This window comes from Scardinius erythrophthalmus (assembly GCF_964197995.2).
Source record: "Scardinius erythrophthalmus genome assembly, chromosome: 12".
In the NCBI taxonomy this organism is placed as follows: Eukaryota; Metazoa; Chordata; class Actinopteri; order Cypriniformes; family Leuciscidae; genus Scardinius; species Scardinius erythrophthalmus.
In genome coordinates, this window is record NC_138232.1 from 13,568,559 (window position 1) to 13,588,726 (window position 20,168).

The 20,168-nt window shown below is 38.9% G+C and overlaps 1 protein-coding gene across 4 annotated transcripts in view; it reads left to right on the forward strand.

Moving 5' to 3' along the window:
* The window catches only part of opa1 (OPA1 mitochondrial dynamin like GTPase), a 40,410-nt gene extending 33,387 nt beyond the window's left edge, over positions 1 to 7,023 (forward strand). For all 4 annotated transcript variants that reach the window (XM_081380837.1, XM_081380838.1, XM_081380835.1 and 1 more), the window contains 2 exons: positions 4,454 to 4,522; positions 5,368 to 7,023. In XM_081380837.1, the coding sequence (XP_081236963.1) occupies positions 4,454 to 4,518 (65 nt within the window). In that variant the 3' untranslated portion in view covers positions 4,519 to 4,522; positions 5,368 to 7,023. The remainder of the gene's footprint in view (positions 1 to 4,453; positions 4,523 to 5,367) is intronic.
* The last annotated feature ends 13,145 nt before the right edge of the window (positions 7,024 to 20,168 follow it).

Here is a 20,168-nt window from a genome sequence, read left to right on the forward strand (position 1 = left end):
TTTCGGTGGAAACGCGGCTTTAGCCAGTCATGTCAATGAAAGTTCTGGGAAATCAGCCTATTAGTGACTTATTAGATGTCTCTTTACTTTATGCTGTGATGGGGAAAGTGTTTAACTTCAAGAAATTACGCACTTCATCTAACTGGCTGTTAGATTTCACACACTCAAATAAGCCAGTTATCTGAGGTAAGCTGGAAGCTACCCTCATGTTGAACCCTGAGGTTCTCCACAGCAGAGCTCCGGCAGCAGTTCCTCTCCTCCTTGTGACCATATGTTTTAGAGACAACTTGGAGAGCTGATTTGTGGGACTGCTGTTTTCCATGGTGTTGTGACACCCCAAAATTAACATTCTGTCATCATTTACTCACCTACACACACCCAAAGTTGTTTTTAACCCTATTGACTTTCATTGCATGTACAAAAAAAACGGTTCTTCAAAATATATTATTTTGTGTTCTGCAAAGGAAAGTCAGTCATGTAGGTTTGGAACAGTATTTTATGGTGATCTATCAATTTAAGGACCTCTCTCGTTTTCTGTTTGCGGCTTGAGAAGCTTTTTTTCTTGTCACACAGGTTCACACGTGATGTGACATTGATTTTCCGTAGACCGTCTTCAGCAGTTTTGTTTCCGGGAAGGCATGGTGGGAAACGTGAGCTGCTGAAAAGGCTGTTGCCACATTTTAATTTCTTTGCCATTTTCCCCATTAATGGTCGTGCTACTTGATGGCAAATACCGAAGGCCACCATTTATATCAAAAGGGATTGAGTTTTCTTCAGCTCCATCTCATTGGCGGTATCCCGTGCCCTGACTCTCGTTTTTTTCCTTGTCCTTCTGTTCTCCACGGCCACACTGTTTCACAGTCTAATTACAGGTCAATTAAGGGCTTTCTCCAGCCTTCTGCCGCTCCGGCCCAGGAGGCTTAGAGGCCCGCAAGAGTGGGAGTGAAAGAGATATCATTTCATGTGGAGATCAGGCGAGAGCCCCCTTTCAAAGAAGGGATTGAGGAGGAATCCTGAAAGAGAGAAAGCCACCACACACCTCCTAAAAAAGGAGGCTGCTGGGACAGGGGCCAAAGGATTATGGGAATATTCATGACCAGATAAAGAGAGAAGACCTATGAATGGATGTGTCCAAAAGCTCATCTCTTAGGTAAACAGGGGTCTAAATGGAGTTTGGACCTGTTCTCGGACTCACAGAAGCAGGGGAAGGAGCAGTTCTCTCTCCTGCTTCACATTTCCGAGGCGCTGAAAAGACCGGTCTTGTTTTGGCCTTTTCTTAGCCGTCATTCTGCGTTCCTCCGTGTGGAACAAACAGATGGTGACCAGAAATAAATATCTGTTTCTCACAGTCTTTTCAGACACTTTAATCCCATATACACACAAGTTCACATCATCCTTAGCTGTTCATTCTTCTTTAAAACTTCACTGGCTGTAAACGTACACGTTTTCGATTTGACAGTTTCCATGGACTTGCGGTTTCCCGCTTGCATCACGTCCTCTTGATTCATGCCATGCCCAGTCTTTTGGAGTCTCGGTGTATTATAAACGAAACAAGCCACAAATAAACAAAAACTTTTAGTATTCAACACCGTATAAATACTATAGGGTTGCACAAAATATCGGGCTGATATATTGAGCCATTTATCTGGGTTTTAGCTTTTTGTTGTAACTATTTTTTTTATCTCTATTAGCAGATTTTGTATATCTATCTGCCAATATCTGGATATTTAATTGTTACCACTCATTTCAAGATTTAGATGACTTTTTCCTTTAAGCCCTGTAAGAGTAATCTTTGCTGTAATCTCTTTAGTAGCGCTGTCCCTTTAAGAGCACATGTTGCTTGGAGATGCTGTGCACGATTGCAGAGCTGTGTATATTTGTAAATAATGATTTTAAAAAATAATGATCTGTACTTTTTTTATAATGTAATGCCTAAGTTCATTTGTAGTATGCAAACTATTTTTTATTTTTATTTTTTTACATTTGTAATTCATCCATAACATGAAAAAAATTATCAAATTATTGGTAAATATCTATGCATCCATAATAAATGCACATATCTCTATTTTCCAGTGTCATGCAGTTAGATCAGGTATCATCAAAACTGTTCAGATTGAATACATTTTATGACAAAAATCTTTTCCTGCTGCTGTCCTGCATTCTTCAGAAAAGAACATGGGTGGCTTGAGTTTCATCTCCACACCTGCTGTGTCACCAGGCCCTCTCCAAAACTTAATGCATGTTATATTTTCTAACCTTCACCATTACTCTTTATGTCCCCAGGCAGGAAAAAAAAATTCTCAAAAGTCTTAAGCCTTGAGATTGCGTATACGTGTTCAGAAGGTGCTGAAGGGTCATGTTTCCATGCTTCAGGATATTTGTGAAAGTTTGTGTGTTTGTACGTGTGAGCACGTGTGCGGTTTTGTGTGGATCATAGTATTGAATTTCAGACCTTAGAGATGTCAGATGTCCACAAAGGATGTCTTATTTCTTTCATCCTACACCTCTGAGGAGAATGGGGAATACCCACACCACAAATACACCTAAAACGGCTGCACGAGCCTCGGATGACAGTATTTCGTTACGGCCACAAACTTGTAGCCCAGTGTCCACTTTAAAAGCCCAGTTAACCTGATGTCATATGAGACCATAGTTTGTTTGTTCACACACTATTAGGCAGCTCTAAAATGGTCTTGCATAAATATATAACATGTATAACAGCTCTGCTCTAAAACCTAGTGAGCTTCCTCGCTGCCAACTGGTCATTAAACCTCATAAATGACTGATTTGGAAGTTTTAAACTTTATTTGGTAGTACTTAATTTTAAGGTGACGTAGTTACTACATGTACTTACTATAGCAATAACAGTAAATTATGCCTAATTACAAGTAACTAACCCTAAACCAAACCCTAACCGTAAATCTATAGCAAGTACATGTTGTTAATTCATATTAATCAATATATATTTGAGTAAGTATACAATGTAACTTCGTCACCTTAAAATAGTGTAACCCTTTATTTTAAGGTGTCCTTGTTACAGTGTAATTATACATTTAAGTACTGAGCAATATTAAATAACAACATAGGGTTAGGATTAGAGATGAAACAGTATGAAGATTTCATATCACGATTATAGTGACCAGAATTATCACAATTATCAATATTTTTGTTAAAATGAGATGAAAATGTTCAAAAAGAACTGATACATGCACTGAAAACATTTCATTTTAAACAAAGTTTGAAAATAAATAAACAACAAATAAAATTATTAACTTATTTTAAGCATAAACAATTTAAAGCTGCAGTATGTACCGCTTTTGTGTTCAAAATTGATCAAATGTATATGAGCGAGTACATCATGAATCCATTTTCCAAACCGTGTTTTTGTCTTTTCTTGAATCACTATGGTTAACCTATAATAAGTGTTTATATTCTGACTATTTTAGACCATTAGGGTCATGCTGCGGAGTTCATGCATGACTCGCAGTTAGACATAAACAGAGAGAAGTAGCTCCGGCTACAAGGTTTTTTGTTTTGTTTTTGTTTTTTACTTTTCATGAATGAAAGTCTTTTATATTTATAATTTTTCTTGCATCTTGGAATTAATTAATTTGTTTATGAAAGAGACTGCATAAAATTAATTTGAATGGATTACGCTAAACCTCAAGAAATGTAAAGGTCATATTTTACCTTAAAAAAAAAGAGAGAGACAAAATTAATATTTTGTATATAGAAAATGGAGCCCTACATGTTTTTTTTGTTTTGTTTTTTTTGCATTGTGCTATTTTTCCCCCCAGGACAATTAATGTGCATTTTACCACCCACTTTCCATCACTGTATAATGTATGTATATGATACATATATTTGTGTTCTTTTAACTTTTGGGCTAAATTGTGAGACCTTGACACCAGACCTTCTATATGAGAATGAAGTTGAATTTCATATTTTAAAGGACATCATCTTGCATCATCTTCATTACCTTTGCCCCTCTCTTTCGCATAGTTAAAAGTTGTCACCTATTCCCACTCCTCCTCCATGACTCCCTGAAGGGGACATGCTTTGAAGTAGCATGTGGAGGTGAGGTGGTGCTATAGAACACCACCTCTTCATCATCTGCTCCTCAACCGCACGCACCTTTTGAGTGCTGAACTGTCAGTGGTCACCATCTGCTGTTTGGGCGACAGAGAATATACCCACAGTGGCACTTGACACGACTTGATACTTTATCTGCAAGAAAACCTGCAAAACATTCTTATGCATACGAGTCTACTTGAAAGTGCCTCTCTGCAATGATGTGGCCAGGTTAGGGTTTTTCCCAGAAGAAGCTTGAACTTGAGAAGATGAGTCAATTTCATTCAGTTCAGCGCAGGGGAGATGGAATGGTAATTCCATGCCATTGAAATGGCATCAATATTACTATGTGGTTTGCTCACATTTGCATTTCTCTTTACAGAAAAAGTACGTGAAATTCAGGAGAAACTTGAAGCCTTCATTGAAGCTCTTCACAAAGAGAAATAGAGAAGTAGGTGGTTTTTAATTTCTACTCTATGGATAAATAAAACAGTAGAGCGAAAGTGATAGAAATGGTTTATGATGGCATTTATGATTAATAATTGAATTATAATTTATACTTTAATTAGTGTAAAATTATTAAAAATATTATATAATCCATTTTTGTAGTCTATTTTATAACTTTAATATAAAAAAATATAATAAAATGAGGGCTGCCAAAGTAACAAAAAATGCACTAAAAAACAAGAAATGCACTGAAAACCCCCAAAATTGAATTCTGTCATCCTATACTCATCCTCTAGTTGTTTCAAACCTGTATGCATTTATTTCTTCTGCTGAACACAAAAGATGATATTTTAAAGAATATGGGTAACCAATCCGTTGATGGACCCCATTGACTTTCATAGAATGGGAAAAAATATTTTGTAAGTCAATGGGGTACATCAACTGTTTAGTTTCTGACATTCTTCAAAATATCTTCTTTTGTGTTCAGCAGAAGAAAGGTTTGGAACAACTTGAGGATGAGTAAGTGATGACAGAATTTTCAGTTTTGGGTGAACTTTTCTTTTTCATTCACTTTTCATCTCTTCAATGCTTACTCATCTTATTGTGTTAAGTAATGAAGTATTTTAATTCGGCTCTTTTTATTTACTGCAGGAGATGCAATTATGCAACATATGTTAGTAATTCATTCGAAATGTTAAATAAAACAATGGATTATTAAAAAACACATGGTGTTAAATAGTGTTCACTGTAGTATTAAAGTTTATCATTATTATTATTTAAAATGTATTTATGCTTTTTGCTGGATTTCATGATTTGAGAACTAAATCTTAATATTTTGTCTTCTTTCAGGATCATCTTGTTTCTGGACAGTCATGCCCTTACAGAAGAAAATGCACTGATTAAATACAACATTCTTTTTGCCCTTAATCAACAACTTTCTTCCCAGCTTCTTGTCTTCTCTGTTTTTAACGTATCTCCTCACACACACACACACACGCGTATACATACACACGCATATATACACACACACACAGTTCCCCCTTGGCAACAGTGAAAGTAAGTGAAGTGAGCTGGAGTCCCTTTACATTTGCTGCATATTTATTCACTGTTGGAGAAAAAGCACTTACTTGACTAGAGAATGATACACGTCAGTGTCATGCTTTTTTCTTTCTTCCTCCAGTGCTTAAAAGCCACCAATGTGTTCACCAGACATGTTCTCAGAGAAACCAGTCAGCACATACATCATCTCCCATCCCTCTTTCCCAATAAATGACTTTGTCTGGGACTCTCTTTCCCCTGACTTTCTTTATTATTTCAGGGGATGTTTATGGATAATCCAAATGGTAAAATGCATCTGTTATTGACTAGCCTTGCTATGAATAGAGAAAAAATGTCTTATCACTAACTGCCGCCTTTGTTCATCTTTTGGAGCTGTGATTTTACAATATTTTGACATATTCACAGTTAGGGAGGTCACAGTTAAAATGATACGTCTTAACATCTTGCCAATCGACCACCATCGAAATCCCTTGTTATTATTTTGTAGAATCTGATATTAATAGTACAGTAGATCTCATCTGCACCTTATTACCATTTGTTTGTAGTCACACTTAGCTTAGTTAAAGTTAATTCAAGAAACGCTATGAGACTTGGTCTTGAAGAGACAAAACATGAAGACATGCTCACACAGATGGATGAAAATGCAATGGCATATCCGGTCCGTTACTTCGGCCCTACACACCATTTCCTCTCACTTTGTTTTTCTGTCTTTTTCTATAATGTACTTTGAGAGATTCAAATGGTTCTGATTTTCATCAGTCATCTTCAGCTTTAGTGCACTTTTATTCTTTGCTTGCACATTTTCTCTCTCCCTGGAATTTGTGTGGTCTGATTGGGTTTTATATAAAATCCACTTTAATGTCCTGATAATTTTTAGTGTAAGGGACACCACACAATTGTTCCTGGTTGCTCAAAAATGTAAATTGGTACATATATATGTACTTGTAAAGTATACTTAGAGTAGGTTCATTGAAATCATGGATCTGTTGTCACAATGGAAAAAATATATGAGTGCGGTGCTTGTAACAGAAAAGCTGTCGGTTGATTTGAGAATGTTTCCACGTTTTTGTTGTAGATTGTAATGTTTGCATGTTGTACCCCAACAGATGTGGTTTATTTATTAAATTGGTGTTTAAAGAAAAGTAATAATAAAAGTGTCTTTAAAAGTATGTTAAACAGATCTCCAATTTAAGATGATATAGGATGGGCGTTATCCAACATGTTCCGAAATTTCCAGCTTTATGAGAATTTTGCTTGCTGTTAAACTTTTTGTCAGGCATCACAGTGTATGATCTTATGAATCAATGACAACTCCTAAATAACTGCTTTGTAAATAATGTAACTGGTTTGAAAAGAATGCTATACTTCATTTAGAAATGATAAATTGATCATTAATAAATTATGAAAATACAATTATTAAACACATTATAGATATGCTTATAAATCAAGAATGAAGCATTTATAACTGTTTTTATAAACTGCTTATTAATGTCTTTTAAGTAAGGGTTAATGCCCGACGAGGTGTCCATTATCGACGGTTGCCTCCGCCGAAGTCCATTAATACCTGACAATGGACACCTCGAAGGGCATTAACCCGCTTATACCATGGTCACTTGCCAAATAACACATTTTTAAAACATTAGTTTATATTTTAATTAGTTTTACAATCGAAATCTAAAGTTACAAGTTACAAACAATAACTTGGTTTCCTTGGTTACGCCTGACGGTTTATTTAGGTGTACATTATCACTTTTTAACGGACACCCTGCAGCCAATCAGAATCGAGTATTCACCCAGACCATGGTATAATGCTTTATAAATGATGAATTAACTGTTTACTAACGCTTAACTAATGATTAATAGTGTGCAGTTATTATAAAGTGTTACCCAAATTTCTCACTCATTCCAATGCTGTAATTAAGAAAAAAGATTATATCAAAAGTCCTTAGCTGTTCTCAACTGGTGGGCCGCCCAACCTGCAATTTTAGCATTCCTGCAGCTCAAAAATTAGCACATGGTGCAAGCTATGGCAATGCTGTGGGTTCAATTCCCAGGGAATGCATTAACAGATCAAGATCAAGTTGGTTTTGCGGCTGACCTTATTGCATATGCATTTGTAGGAGTTTCCCTTCCAGAGGCTAAATTTATGGGAGGAGAGTATTTAAATGAATCACGCAACGCGATTTACTAATGTTTGCGCTAGTCAATTTACTGGTATTTGCACCATTATTTAACACCCCAAAAAAGCTTGTCTTAACCCATTTTGCGACATGGCTGCAATTGTTGCTGCTAAGAGGAGACACCGCAGAGAACAGAGCGCGTGGTTCTGGGAGAAAATATTTTTCACTCATATTAATTTCTTTGGAATGCCAGAGGAAGACGTTATCGTTATCGTTAAACATCGTTTGCCAAGCCATGTTCATTTTAATTTACTGCAGGAAATAAAAGATGTCTTGGAACCCTCAACTACAGGGAGTCACACAATATACCTGCTTCTTGCAACCCTTAATTTTTTGTTCGTAAACGTACTGTTCTTTAGCTGGGATCTATAATCTGCATTTTTACCTGCATTATCAGTGGTCTCAACGCTAATTTGCGCTGCTCTTGGTAGATTGCGTTGGTCATTATGCAAATGATTTGACTGCATCTGTGTTCTTTCATTTGCGCGTCAGCAGTAGATCACATGCAAAACTTGCCCCTCCCATCGGCGCATTTGTGGAATCGCGCCTTCGCGCTAATTTTGCCCCATTTAGTAAATCTGGCCCCAAATGTATACCATGAGTGCAATTATCAGTTGCTTTCTACAATGTAAAAACATACATGTAGCTTACACAATAAGTGCATTGAATGAAATTATTAATTTAAAAGACAGAATTTTCATTCAATCTTCCAAATTTTCATCAGACCATTGCTTCAAGGGCATCTTTTTTTATTTTTTTTTATTTTGAACAATAAACTTTGGTAGGGCGTTTGGTTGCCGCTTAATGTCTGATGTAAAATTACCAGTTGAGATCCACTGCCCTAGATTGGTGTACAAAAAACCAAACTGCAGTGGTATTTGAATTTTCTGTTTACTGATATTTAAATAAAGACCAATTTTAGATGCCCTATGCATTCAAGTTCTTGTACGTCAATGTGCATTTCCTGCAACTAATGAATCTGGAAGATGATGTATGTTAGGTATGAGTGGCCCTTGCTCTGAGGTATGACTCGGTTCTCTGTGGCCTGTGCTCATCAGTGCCGGGTTGTCAGAGCTGGACCTCTGGGCTATGTGTGGAAGCGTGGGGCCCTTGAGCTCTCGGCTCCAGCCCACACTGATGAATAACACAGCGGGCAAGAGGTCTTTAACTCCTGGGCATCCTCTCCCATTTCACAAGGCCTTGATTGTTACTGGCATCGTTACCTCGCCGGAGGGGTGCGGAGGGAATTGCGGGGTGTCTGTTTTTTAGAGAGCGCTCCATTTCTTTTCCAGCACCTGAGGGGTCGCACGCATACATATGCTCCGGCCTCTCTCACGTCTCGGAGAATGGTTATATTCCCCCGTTTGTTAAAAAGGATACTCTGAGAAGGAGGAGTGTTTGGAGGGGAAAAAAAGAGAAAGACTTTAACCTAATGACTCTGTAGCGTTTCAATAGGGGCGAAGGAGAAGTCAACCTCCAGCGAAATGCCTTTGTGCTATCAGATAACTGGCTTCTGAAGACGGGGGAGGACACACTATATGTCCATTAGCATCTCCAAAGACCGTCACGTTGACTAATAGCCAGGGCCACAACGCCACAGTGGCTCAGTTTGTGTTTTTCTCCATTATGTGAGTGACACAAAGGAGCTGAAGACTGGTAAAGACCTGTCAAATGTGCCACCACTGCCGATGCTCACAAAGCTTTATTTTTCCCTCAAAAGACACTGACTTGTTCTGTCTATGCCCCTTCTGTCATCGCCCCCCTGTCTACCTCGCCGCCCGCCCTTTTTGGGGAGGGTGGCCACGCAGAGTCACTTTGTGAATAAAGCTTGGGAAAAGGAAATAAATTCAGCAGTTCAGCTCTTGGGCTGTTTTGGCCATGTAACCATTTGTTCACAGGCTTGTCTTTTGGGACGGGCCAGCCCCTCTGGGCTTTGTGCTGTCCCAGTCCTATACAGATCGCAGTTGATAAAGGGCTGCAAGACAGGGTGGGATTTTCATTTTTTTTTTACTGCACTAATATGGCTGAAATCCAGTGACAATTAGAGTGAAGCAGTTTGTGGTGTCCGTATTGTTGTACTCTTAACGCCTTTTGGGTTTTTTGACTTTTAATCGTTTGATTAGGAATCATTTTATAAGATTTTCTTATTTTATCTAAAAATAAAAATGTATCTAAAAATGTCACAATCTTTACTGTTCTTATGGTGTTGATACGAAACACTTTACTTTATCTGATCTGTGGAAATCGAACAGCAGCTTTACTTGGACTCCAGACAAACAAACAAAAAGTCCCTAAAATGGAACATTTTCGTGCCAAATGACTTTAGTAGTTGACAAATTACAGAATCCCTTGATAAAGATGATTGTTCAGAGGCGCTTCAGTTCATCGAATGCATAGCTTCTTTGCAAATGAGATCCAATTGTTAGTTGAATTTGCCTAGGCTAAACAATAACCAACTTTTTTTTTTTTTTTTTTTTAAATATTTCAATGTTTTTTAGAAAACCATTTAGTAATTTATTACGATAACAAATCTATTTTGTGAATCTTCATGTTTAATTACACATTGTCAAATGAACAGTGAGTCAGTAGTAAACAGGCTGATGTAAGTCTCAGAAAAGTAAAATGTACATCACAGTTGTACACACTTGCATCATTTCAAGACATAAATGGCTCCCATTTAAGTAATGGATTAGAACAACTCAATGAGTGAGTGAGTCTGATTCAAACAGCTATCTGTTTAAAGCTGTTTTATGAATCATTTTTATTGAGGTGCAAACGAGCAATTTGTTTGTCAATCAGACATCATGACTTGTACTGCATTCATGGTTGCAATGGTGCACACTCAAATCGCATATGGAAACAGATTTTTAATTGCAGGAATTTAACATTTTTGTCTTGAATTTACAGCCATGCAAAGTAAAAATAGCGATTATCAACCTTTTGAGAACACTACTTTTATTACTGTAAACGTGTTGAACAGCTTTAGTGTTTATCCTAAATTCATGGGTTTGTTTATCTCACGATAAGATACTCTTGATCGCTGAGTCGACACCCCTTCATCACCGAGTGTCATCATGCCTGAGAAAAGCAACAGGCTTCATTCACCCTTTACTGTCCCCTAGGCTCTTTGCTTTATATTGAGGAGAGAAACCACTGCACAATTGGCTATTGTGTGCATTATGTTTGAGGCATCTTCCCATTGCTGCTGTGGGGTCCATTCCCCCAGCTGAATTAGGCCCATGGGGATTTTGACCAAAGCACAAAGGTCACTTATTTTCTTCCCCATCCCCCTGGCCTACGACTCAGGATGAGCCATAAATTACTATAACTATTTAGCATAGATATTACCTACTGGTTGTGACGCACATATCTCTAATGCTTATGGATGAAGCTGAATAGATCTATGGTTCTGTTTCTCAAGCACTGGATGTGTCAGGTTTTTCTTTTTTCTTTCTTTCTTTGCTTCACTATTCATCTGAATAGTAAAAGTGGGAAAAATCAATAAGATGACCTCACTGTCTCATGGCCTGGAATGTCATAAATGAATTAGCTCCTTTGTTAGGGGAACGAGGCCGTTTAATGGATTCCCGATGGCAAATCTATATTTCGGCTCCCTAATCCCTCCGTGGCTCTTTTCCACTCACAAGACAAAACAAGCCAGGCTCTTTCTTTCACTCATAAAGGGACACGAATGCTTACTGTTAGAGGTTTAATTTAACACGCCGAGCGCTGGGAGTAAACATGCGGCATCCTGTGAAAGATTTGGAGACGGCGGGAGGCGGTGAAGGCAGCGAATGAGGTCCGCATCATGACAGGCTCCCACTTTCATGTGGAGATAAGGGCTGCTGCCATGGCAAACTGATCAACAACAGAGCGCCGCCTCTGCTGGGCTGAGCGACTCAGCCTGGGTGAATTTGCATGGACTTAGAGGGATTATTGGGGTATTCATGGCAACCTCGGGGCCAGCAGGTGAGGTCCTAGCTCAGCTCCCTCATCCTTTAGGTAAACACTGATGTTTGGTATGGAGAAGGGACCGAAGGGGGGATCGGTTGCCAGGATGAAAGTGTATCCACAGGCAGGCTGATCCCTCCTAGCAGAGTGCCACTTGTAGGGCCTTTCCACTACAGCGTTGGGGACTCTAAGGACCGCATTCACTGTGTAAGTGGCATAGTGTGTCTGCACCAAACGAAGTCTGGTGACATTACTTCATTGGCAAGAATGGTATCTTAGCAGATGCTAAAGCCCTTGGCAAACAAGAGCCTTTGCATTGAAGCGGGGATTCTTTACAAGACTGAATGCTGGTTGAATTTCCTCTGTAGTTTAGCAGCACCAACAAAGATGAGATTGAATTTAGTTGAAAATTGTCATTTATACACCACTACATAATGTTACATGTAACATAACCATGTTAGAGTTCAGTTAATACACTTCAGATTATCCCTAATCTTAACCTATACTGTATATGTGTATATGTTATAGGTATATGTTTCTATTGTTTTTTTGTTTTGTTTTTAAGTCTCTAATGCGCATCAAGCCTGCATTTAATATTATTGTGAAATATTTTTACAATTTTAAATAGTTTTCTATTTTAATAAAATATAGTTGACTTCTGTGACGGCAAAGCTGAATTTTTAGCTTTCACGATCCTTTAAAAATCACTAAAATACTGATTTTATACTCATTAAACGCTTAATGCATTTTTTTCAGGATTTTTTAATGAATAGAAATTTAAAAAGAACCGCATTTATTTGAAATAGAAATAGTTTGTAACAAATGTCTTTACTGTCACTTTTTATCAATTTAATGCTTCCTTGCTCAATATATGTAGCCTGACTACGTCAGACTTCGTACTTCCGCTCAATTTCATTTCGCTTCTGTACTCAGTCTGAGACAGCGTCATAGCTTTCCGTTTTCCTCCGGCCTGAAAACAGCCGGGCCAATCAACGAACAGAGGGCGGCCTGAGAGCCGTGACGTAGACGCTGATTGTACCGTGGATGCGTAGATTTACTACACATAATCTGCAAAAGTCGTTCACAGCCATGTTCACTCCGGTATTTCGCTCGATGGTTTTTGTTTTCGCATCATACATGTGTTTACAGTGGAAGTTAGATGCGGCTGAGCATGCGCATAACACACGCCATAACCAAACGTTATGTGATTGGCTTACGGGTAACCAATGATTTTAAACTTCAGACAAGCGACCCCCGCGAGAGAGAAAACACTTCTCTATTATGCCATTCCAGACTTTGTCTACGAAGCAAAGCGAAGTATCAGAGTTTGGTATTACCAGGCTACATATGAGTTACATTCTTAAAAACAAAACTTACTGACCCCAAACTTTTGAACGGTAGTGTATACGATATAATATACATAATATATTATATATTATCTGCACTATTTCTCGCACTATCCCATTAAGATCCTTAATCAAATAAATTTACATGTTTTACTTTACAGTTTTTTTTTTCAGTGGTAGCTAAGAAAATGTGTGTATACCGAAAAGTGTATGATGTTATAGGATGTCATACAGCTGTCGTACAGCATTTGTATATGTTAAATTCCGACTGCATATATTTATAACTCATTTAGATAGAACATACACTATAGCATATCGTTCCATTAGGAAATTTCAAAAGAAGTGTCATTTGACGTGTGTGGCGGATGAGCCTAGTCAAGATTACTACTTTATCCTCGTGAGACACAAAATGTCTCGTGCATGCAGGAATGGAGCCCAGTACCTGTTACGAGCTCCACAGCACCCGACCGAAAAACATCACTGGTGCTACTGTGGATATTGTGGACACCATGTTTATTCATCTTCTTGTTAGGGAGGGAACACCCCCTGATTTGATCTGGAAGTATACTTCTTCTCCAGTAATGAGGATGCTCGTTCTGTAGTCAACACACCCACAGGCCTGCTCAAATATTGGGTTAGGACCTTGGGGATGGTTGATACACACCCTACAGCCTTTGACAGTTGCTGCCTAATGGCCATTGTGTTCATTGTCCTGGATGACTGTTGTGCCCCTCACCAGACCAGGACCTGCCCTTTGCAGCCAGGGGACAAGAATGCCTGTGTGTAAATATGTGTGTGGGTGGGTGTGTGCCAAGACTGTTGGTTTGTGTGTACGGGGGGGGTGGCGTTTGCAAGTTTGTGTACCCATCGCTGTGATCCTGTGCTCAGGAATGTTTGCTCTGACAATAGACAGCAACTGTAGTCTGTCTAGTCCAAGCCCTCTCCAGCCTCAACTCAAACAGCACTTGCAAAGCAAGAGGCTCTTCTTTATCTGAGAGACGTTGCCCTTCTTTAGGATGGGGAAGGTAAATAATTACAAGGCTTTAATAGGTGGATAATGTGCTCCCAGGGTGCCGGGACTCACCCTGAGCAAACAGGGCGATCCACTGGCTCTCTTGCACCAGCACGTTCCAGAACATCACACTCTACCAGGACGTGCCATCAGCAACCTGCAAGAGGCAAATCCTAGTCATCTTTAACAGTGGCAATGTTCAAAATGAAAAGGCATACTATGTGCTAAATACTGCATAGTATGCATAAATATACTGTGTGTGTAGTGAATCAGTAAGCTTTATTCAGACCATGATGAACATTTTAAACAGTAGCATGCGGCCTCTGTCTATCTATATCATAGATGAGGGTCAAGCTAGCCTAGAAGTCATATGACCATACTTCCAAACAATGCTGTAAATATTTTTAGACCATTCAGGATGAGCAAGGTTTTCTTTGTCATTATGTCAAGCTGACATAGGCACACACTCCTTGGCCTAAAGATAGAAATTCATTGTGACCAAGCCCTAGCTCCCACGCACAGCTTCCCAATGGGACGGGATGGTAAATGAGCTGAGAAAGGCCTGCTCTTATTTTGCAATCAGCACATTATATAAAAGCTCAGATATATGACAGCATTTATTAACCTCTCATACCATTGCCTCTACACAGCTGCGTTTGCTGCCCCTCACACACTCTTTCTCTTCATCCGGACACATTCTTGTCATTCACTGGAGACAAACAAGTGATGTGACCCCCACCTCTTCCTCACACTCACTACATCTCTCCGTATCCTCTTGCCAGCTGCAGGTCCTCTCTTGTTAATGAAATTACCCAGCACTCTGTGATGCTTCTCAGTTGAGGTAATGGCAGAGTTATGTCAACAAATTGGTCAGGACAAATACAAAAAGTTAGTGTGGAGATGAGGGAGTGAACTTTGAAGAGAGGGTCAGAAGTTTTGGAGAATAGAGCATTTTGTTAATGTTAAGTGTGATTACAGTTAGTTTGGCTAAAGCTTGGGAGAGTTCACTGGCAATGGAGAGCCCATGATACCACAGTTGTGCGCTATTCAAAATATGAAAATGCTGCATACAATTCCAATTAAATTCCTGAAGGATTCATCTGCCTGCATCATTCCACTGGAAGTATATACAAGTACTCCCATAGGCTTTTCCCTGAAGTCTTCACCCTATGACAGTTCTCTTTCCTCCAGTCATTATCATTAATGCTCCAAGTTCATCACAGACTGACTCCCCGATAGGCACAGAAACTCTTCCCTTCTCCCAAAGGACCAATTAAGACCCTACCTGCCCGAGGCCTCCGCACTCCCTCCACACCTCCAGACCCAACCTTTCACCCCTGACACACGACCCCTGTGTTGAATGAGAACACACAGGAGCGTCAGAGCGAGACTCACCCTCAACCTCACCCCCCTCCTCACAGCCTCTGGCTTTACATTCCTGACAGGAAATGACCAAGCAGACCACCAGCTTACAAGAGATTGGACCCAGTCACCGGGTCAGTATGGAAACTTTGGACTATTATGGTACACTTTGGTGTCCCATTATCCCATTACTTACACACACGCAACCCATTAAAAAAAATGGCATTTGTTAAAATTGAGTCGCATAATTTTTACAATTTCTACACCATTTCTACTTATATTTGATTATTTTAATATTTGATTATATTGATATTAAACTTTGTCAATAACTATAAAAAAAACTACATTCAGTCCTAAAATAGTATGGCCCTAAATAGACAGCTAGAGAGATTTTCTTTGGTTGGCCAACCTGGAAGTTTGCACCACCCTCGACAAAAACCCAATAGGATTTTTAGCCTAAATACAATTGAACTATACCATGGTCGCATGACTTCAACGTAACCATCCCTTCGAATAAAAAGCGACAATATCTTGAGCTTGTGTTAAAGGTGAACTAAGTAACTTTTTTTACCTTAACTGAACAGCTTCGGAGTCATTGGAATGGTTATATTACTTATTTCGGGTTGAATGGTGGTCGTTTCGCATCCCCCTGATGCCCGTGAGCGGAAAATACGCACTTGGAACTTTGAGCCGGCGGGCCGCCGCGTCAGGAAGTATCGCGTGATATCAGGTCTCGCGATGTAAACAATTGCTTTACGGCCAAAAGAAATCTGCTAAAATGCTGTCATTATTGTGCTCCCTCACGCTGTTCGAACCCGAATGAAGAAGACGGTTTAAAGAATGTCCCATCTGCTTTGATGTCGTTGATCTATAGCCTCTGGTGTCTGAGAATCACCAAAGAGTTTTTACAACAGTGTTGTCAAATATCTATTCCGAAGCTGTGGGGGGAGCTCTAGAGAGAAACCTGCGAGCAAAAAGCGAGAATACAGCGAAGAAATCCCGAAGCTACTGAGTGCTGCTTTAATCACAGACCAAAAACCCATTGACTTTGGACGATGGAAACGGAACTGAAGTGCTTAAATGCCAAAGGCTTTAGTTTAGATGTATTTTTTTTTTTTATTATAATTTTTTTGATTTTTTATTAAACTGGGCAAACTTGGTCAGCTGCTGTCTGTGGGGGGAGGGGCTCCATTAAGGATGATGCAGAGTTACCATGGGTCCGAGGGTCAAACAAGGAAGTTTTGACATGCATGCAAACATCTTTTGCATTTTGTGCATTCTCAGAACTTCAGAATTGTTGTTCATTAAGCTAAAATTTTTGTGCAATCTAGCTGTCACACCATTATTCATATTTATATAAATGATCTCCATAAAGAACAGTTTGCATAATTTTATTTATTCTAATTTAATAGCAATCCCTGGCAGCAAATTTCTCAATTTAACATTCACACAAATAAACGGTGCAAATGAACTTGTTCTGCAGTCATTGCATATTTCCCAATCTTTAGCTAATCTCACGATTCACGGAGAATAAAAGGCTCAAGCCACAGCATGACTAAAGCACGATCACTGAATTCATCTTAAACCAGGGACACAATTGAAAGATCATGCTGAATACAGACTCAGGATGATTCCTTTTATAAAACATCACCACAAATCCATCTTTAAAAAGAGCAGAAGATGAGACTGTTTGTTGTCTTAAAATTTGTCCATCTCCATGCCAACACTCTCTTTTCTTGCCCCGCATTCACCATGGTGGGTGCACAGGCCCGTAACCTTATGCCCTCTTTTATCCTCCCCGTATGCTAATCTGCTGGATTAGGACCTGTGCAGCATTGTGCTCGCATGTGTCCAAACATGACAGGGGTCCGAAAGGGTCACAGTGGACGCTGACCTTGGCCCCTGAGGCCTCGGTGGCCAGTGGAGGGTCCAGGGAGGGTACTGGTGCAGAGCGTTGCTGGGTCCACTTCTCTAATCTGCTCAACAGCTAGACTGAGACCTCCTGAGCTTTGTCCAGTGGTCCAACAAAGGCCACTATCTGAATAGACAAGGACTTAAAGGTCAGACTGGCCACAGATGACGGCAGCTTTGAAATGCAATCCACAATGCGCTTCCAGCCTTCATCCTCTGCTTTCTTTCACAGGGACGAGAAAAGGCAGTCTGTGTTAACTGTATAGCTTTACTTTGTTTATACACAGATGCGTAGATTAGATCCTGATAGGGTTTGTTCTCTGTTTTCATTTACTGGATTAATCCAGCAACATAGGATTAAATAGTAATCAACCCTAAATAATACTTTTCTTATTACAGATTTGGACAGATTTAGACTTTTAATTGCACCTTATCTAGGTTCTAATATCAAAGTTCTTGTTCTAGGGTGTGCGTTTATGGATGATTATGTTCATGTGTTAAGGTGAAGCATTTAGATAACTGGGATGCCAGTCAGGTGAAGCAGATCCATGTCCATTAGAAGGACTTTAGCTGTTGACATGGTCCTCAATTAAGGCCAATAAATGTCTGGGTCGAGTGTGTTAATCAGTGCTGCTAATGCTGTTAGTCCTTCATAGAAAACGCAAACCAGTTCTATTTGATCTGTCTGCTTTTTACTGTTTGTAATTTCATTGTGTTCTGCATGAATTTACCCACGATAATCATATTTTGGGAAAGCTGCATTAGTCAAGAGGCTAGAAAGGAATATTCGGGGTGTACTAAGTTTTTTTTTTTTTTTGCCTATACTAATACATGTGAAGATTGTTCTTTAAATTCAGTGCATTCTTGTCAATTGCCACATAATAAATGGTGCCAAAGAATGCAACCGAAATATTTTTAAGCATTTGGCAGATGCTTTTATCCAAAGTGACTTACATTGCATTAAAGTATACGTTAATGCATTCCTTAGGAATTGACATAGGCGTTGCTAGCACAATACTCGACTGAACTACAGGAATAACACTGAATATACAAATAAATAGATTAGCTGTTTAAGGGAGCTATATGTATCTCTAAAATGATTTACATTTTTGCTTCCACTTCCCTAAAAAAGTAAATGCCATATAACAGAGTAGAAAAGAATAAAGAAAAATCATTAGAGAAGTAAATGTTTCAGTCATTATTTACTCACCCTGATATTGTTCCAAATCCATAAGACTTTCATTAATCTTTGGAACACAAATTGAAATATTTTTTATGTAACCTAAGGTATTTCTGTCCCTCCATTGAAAGTCCATTACAGCAAGACTTTGAAGCAAGAAGTTTATAAAGAGGTCATAAGAGATCTTGAAATTAACATTTTAATCCAAGTCTTCTGAAGATACGCGGTCACTTTATATGATTTAATTTAGACTTTTATTCACATATAAACACATAAACGCACATATAGAGCACTTTAAATGTGTTATAGATAAACTCAAATGTGAACGAAAGTCTTATGGGTTTGGAATGACATAAGAAAGTAACTGATGACAAAAGTTTCTTTTTTGGGGTGAACTATACCTTTAAAATGATGGATTTGATGCATTGTTTTTGAATTTCTTGCTTTACACAGACTCAGAATTTGGACTTTTATTCACATATAAACATTGATAAATGCACATACATAGAGCACATCAAATATGTTATAGAGAAATGTGAACGAAAGACTTAAGAGTGAGTAATTGATGACAAAAGTAAAAATTTTTTGGGTGAACTATCCCTTTAAATTGATTGATTTGATTCATTGTTTTTGAGTTGCTTCATTTACACACTGTCAGAACAAACATATTCACTTAAAACTAAGTTGGACTTCCCAGTGCTACTTGAAAGAGGGCGGTTTAGGTGTGTGCTATAAAGCTCCGCATGCAATACAATGCAACAGTTACAATACAAAATGTAACAATGTAAAAAAGCAAAATTTTGTCATATACACAACTACAAGTTGGAAAAATAGCTTCTGTGAAAAGCTAAACTGTTAAAAACTCCTGTGCGACTGTCATACTGCTGAAAATTTCATTTTAGTTAGCATCTTCCCAATGCCGAAACAAAACAATAGATGCTTGACTGTACAGAAAAGCACCCTGAAAACCATTCATAATTCTGGTCTAGCAAAAGCTGCTGCGAAATCTTACCAATAGGGCTTTTTCAGGTCACAAACTAAACCGAGCAATTAAATCAAATTGGAGTCTTTGGTGAGTGCTGGGCCCCTATGGACTTGACCAAATGCTTGATGCAGAAGTGACCTACTTGTGCAGCCTGATGAATGGCCACTGGGAGTGAAACCAGTGGCCAGTCATTAATCTGGGACAGATCAGGATCCAAGTATGTCTCTATTCTGTGTTAATTGGCCAGTTGTTTTATTGCAAATTGCGAGGGTGACAGAGAACTAGCTAGTGGAAGTCACATAGATCTATGAGTCTCACAGTGAGGAAAAAGCCATCGACTCTCAAGAGATGAAGTGTTGGGTACAAAAACGCTTAGGAAATACCTTTACTCCAATCCATAAAATATAGAGCCAAAGATAACATTTACAGTGTGTCTTTAATAGCATTATTTGTCTTTCACTAAATTACTTTAGCATTTTATTTGTTTTCAATCTCTGTCATCTTCCTGTTCTTTGTAGTCGATGTCAGATCATCAGTGAGGTGTGATTCCAGGCTGCTGAGCAGCTGATAGATGGATGGATGCAGAATGGCAGTTTGGCTCGCTCCTGATAAGGCCTATCTCCAGCAGGGCTTCCTCAAACGTTTGGAAACAGTCAAACACTGT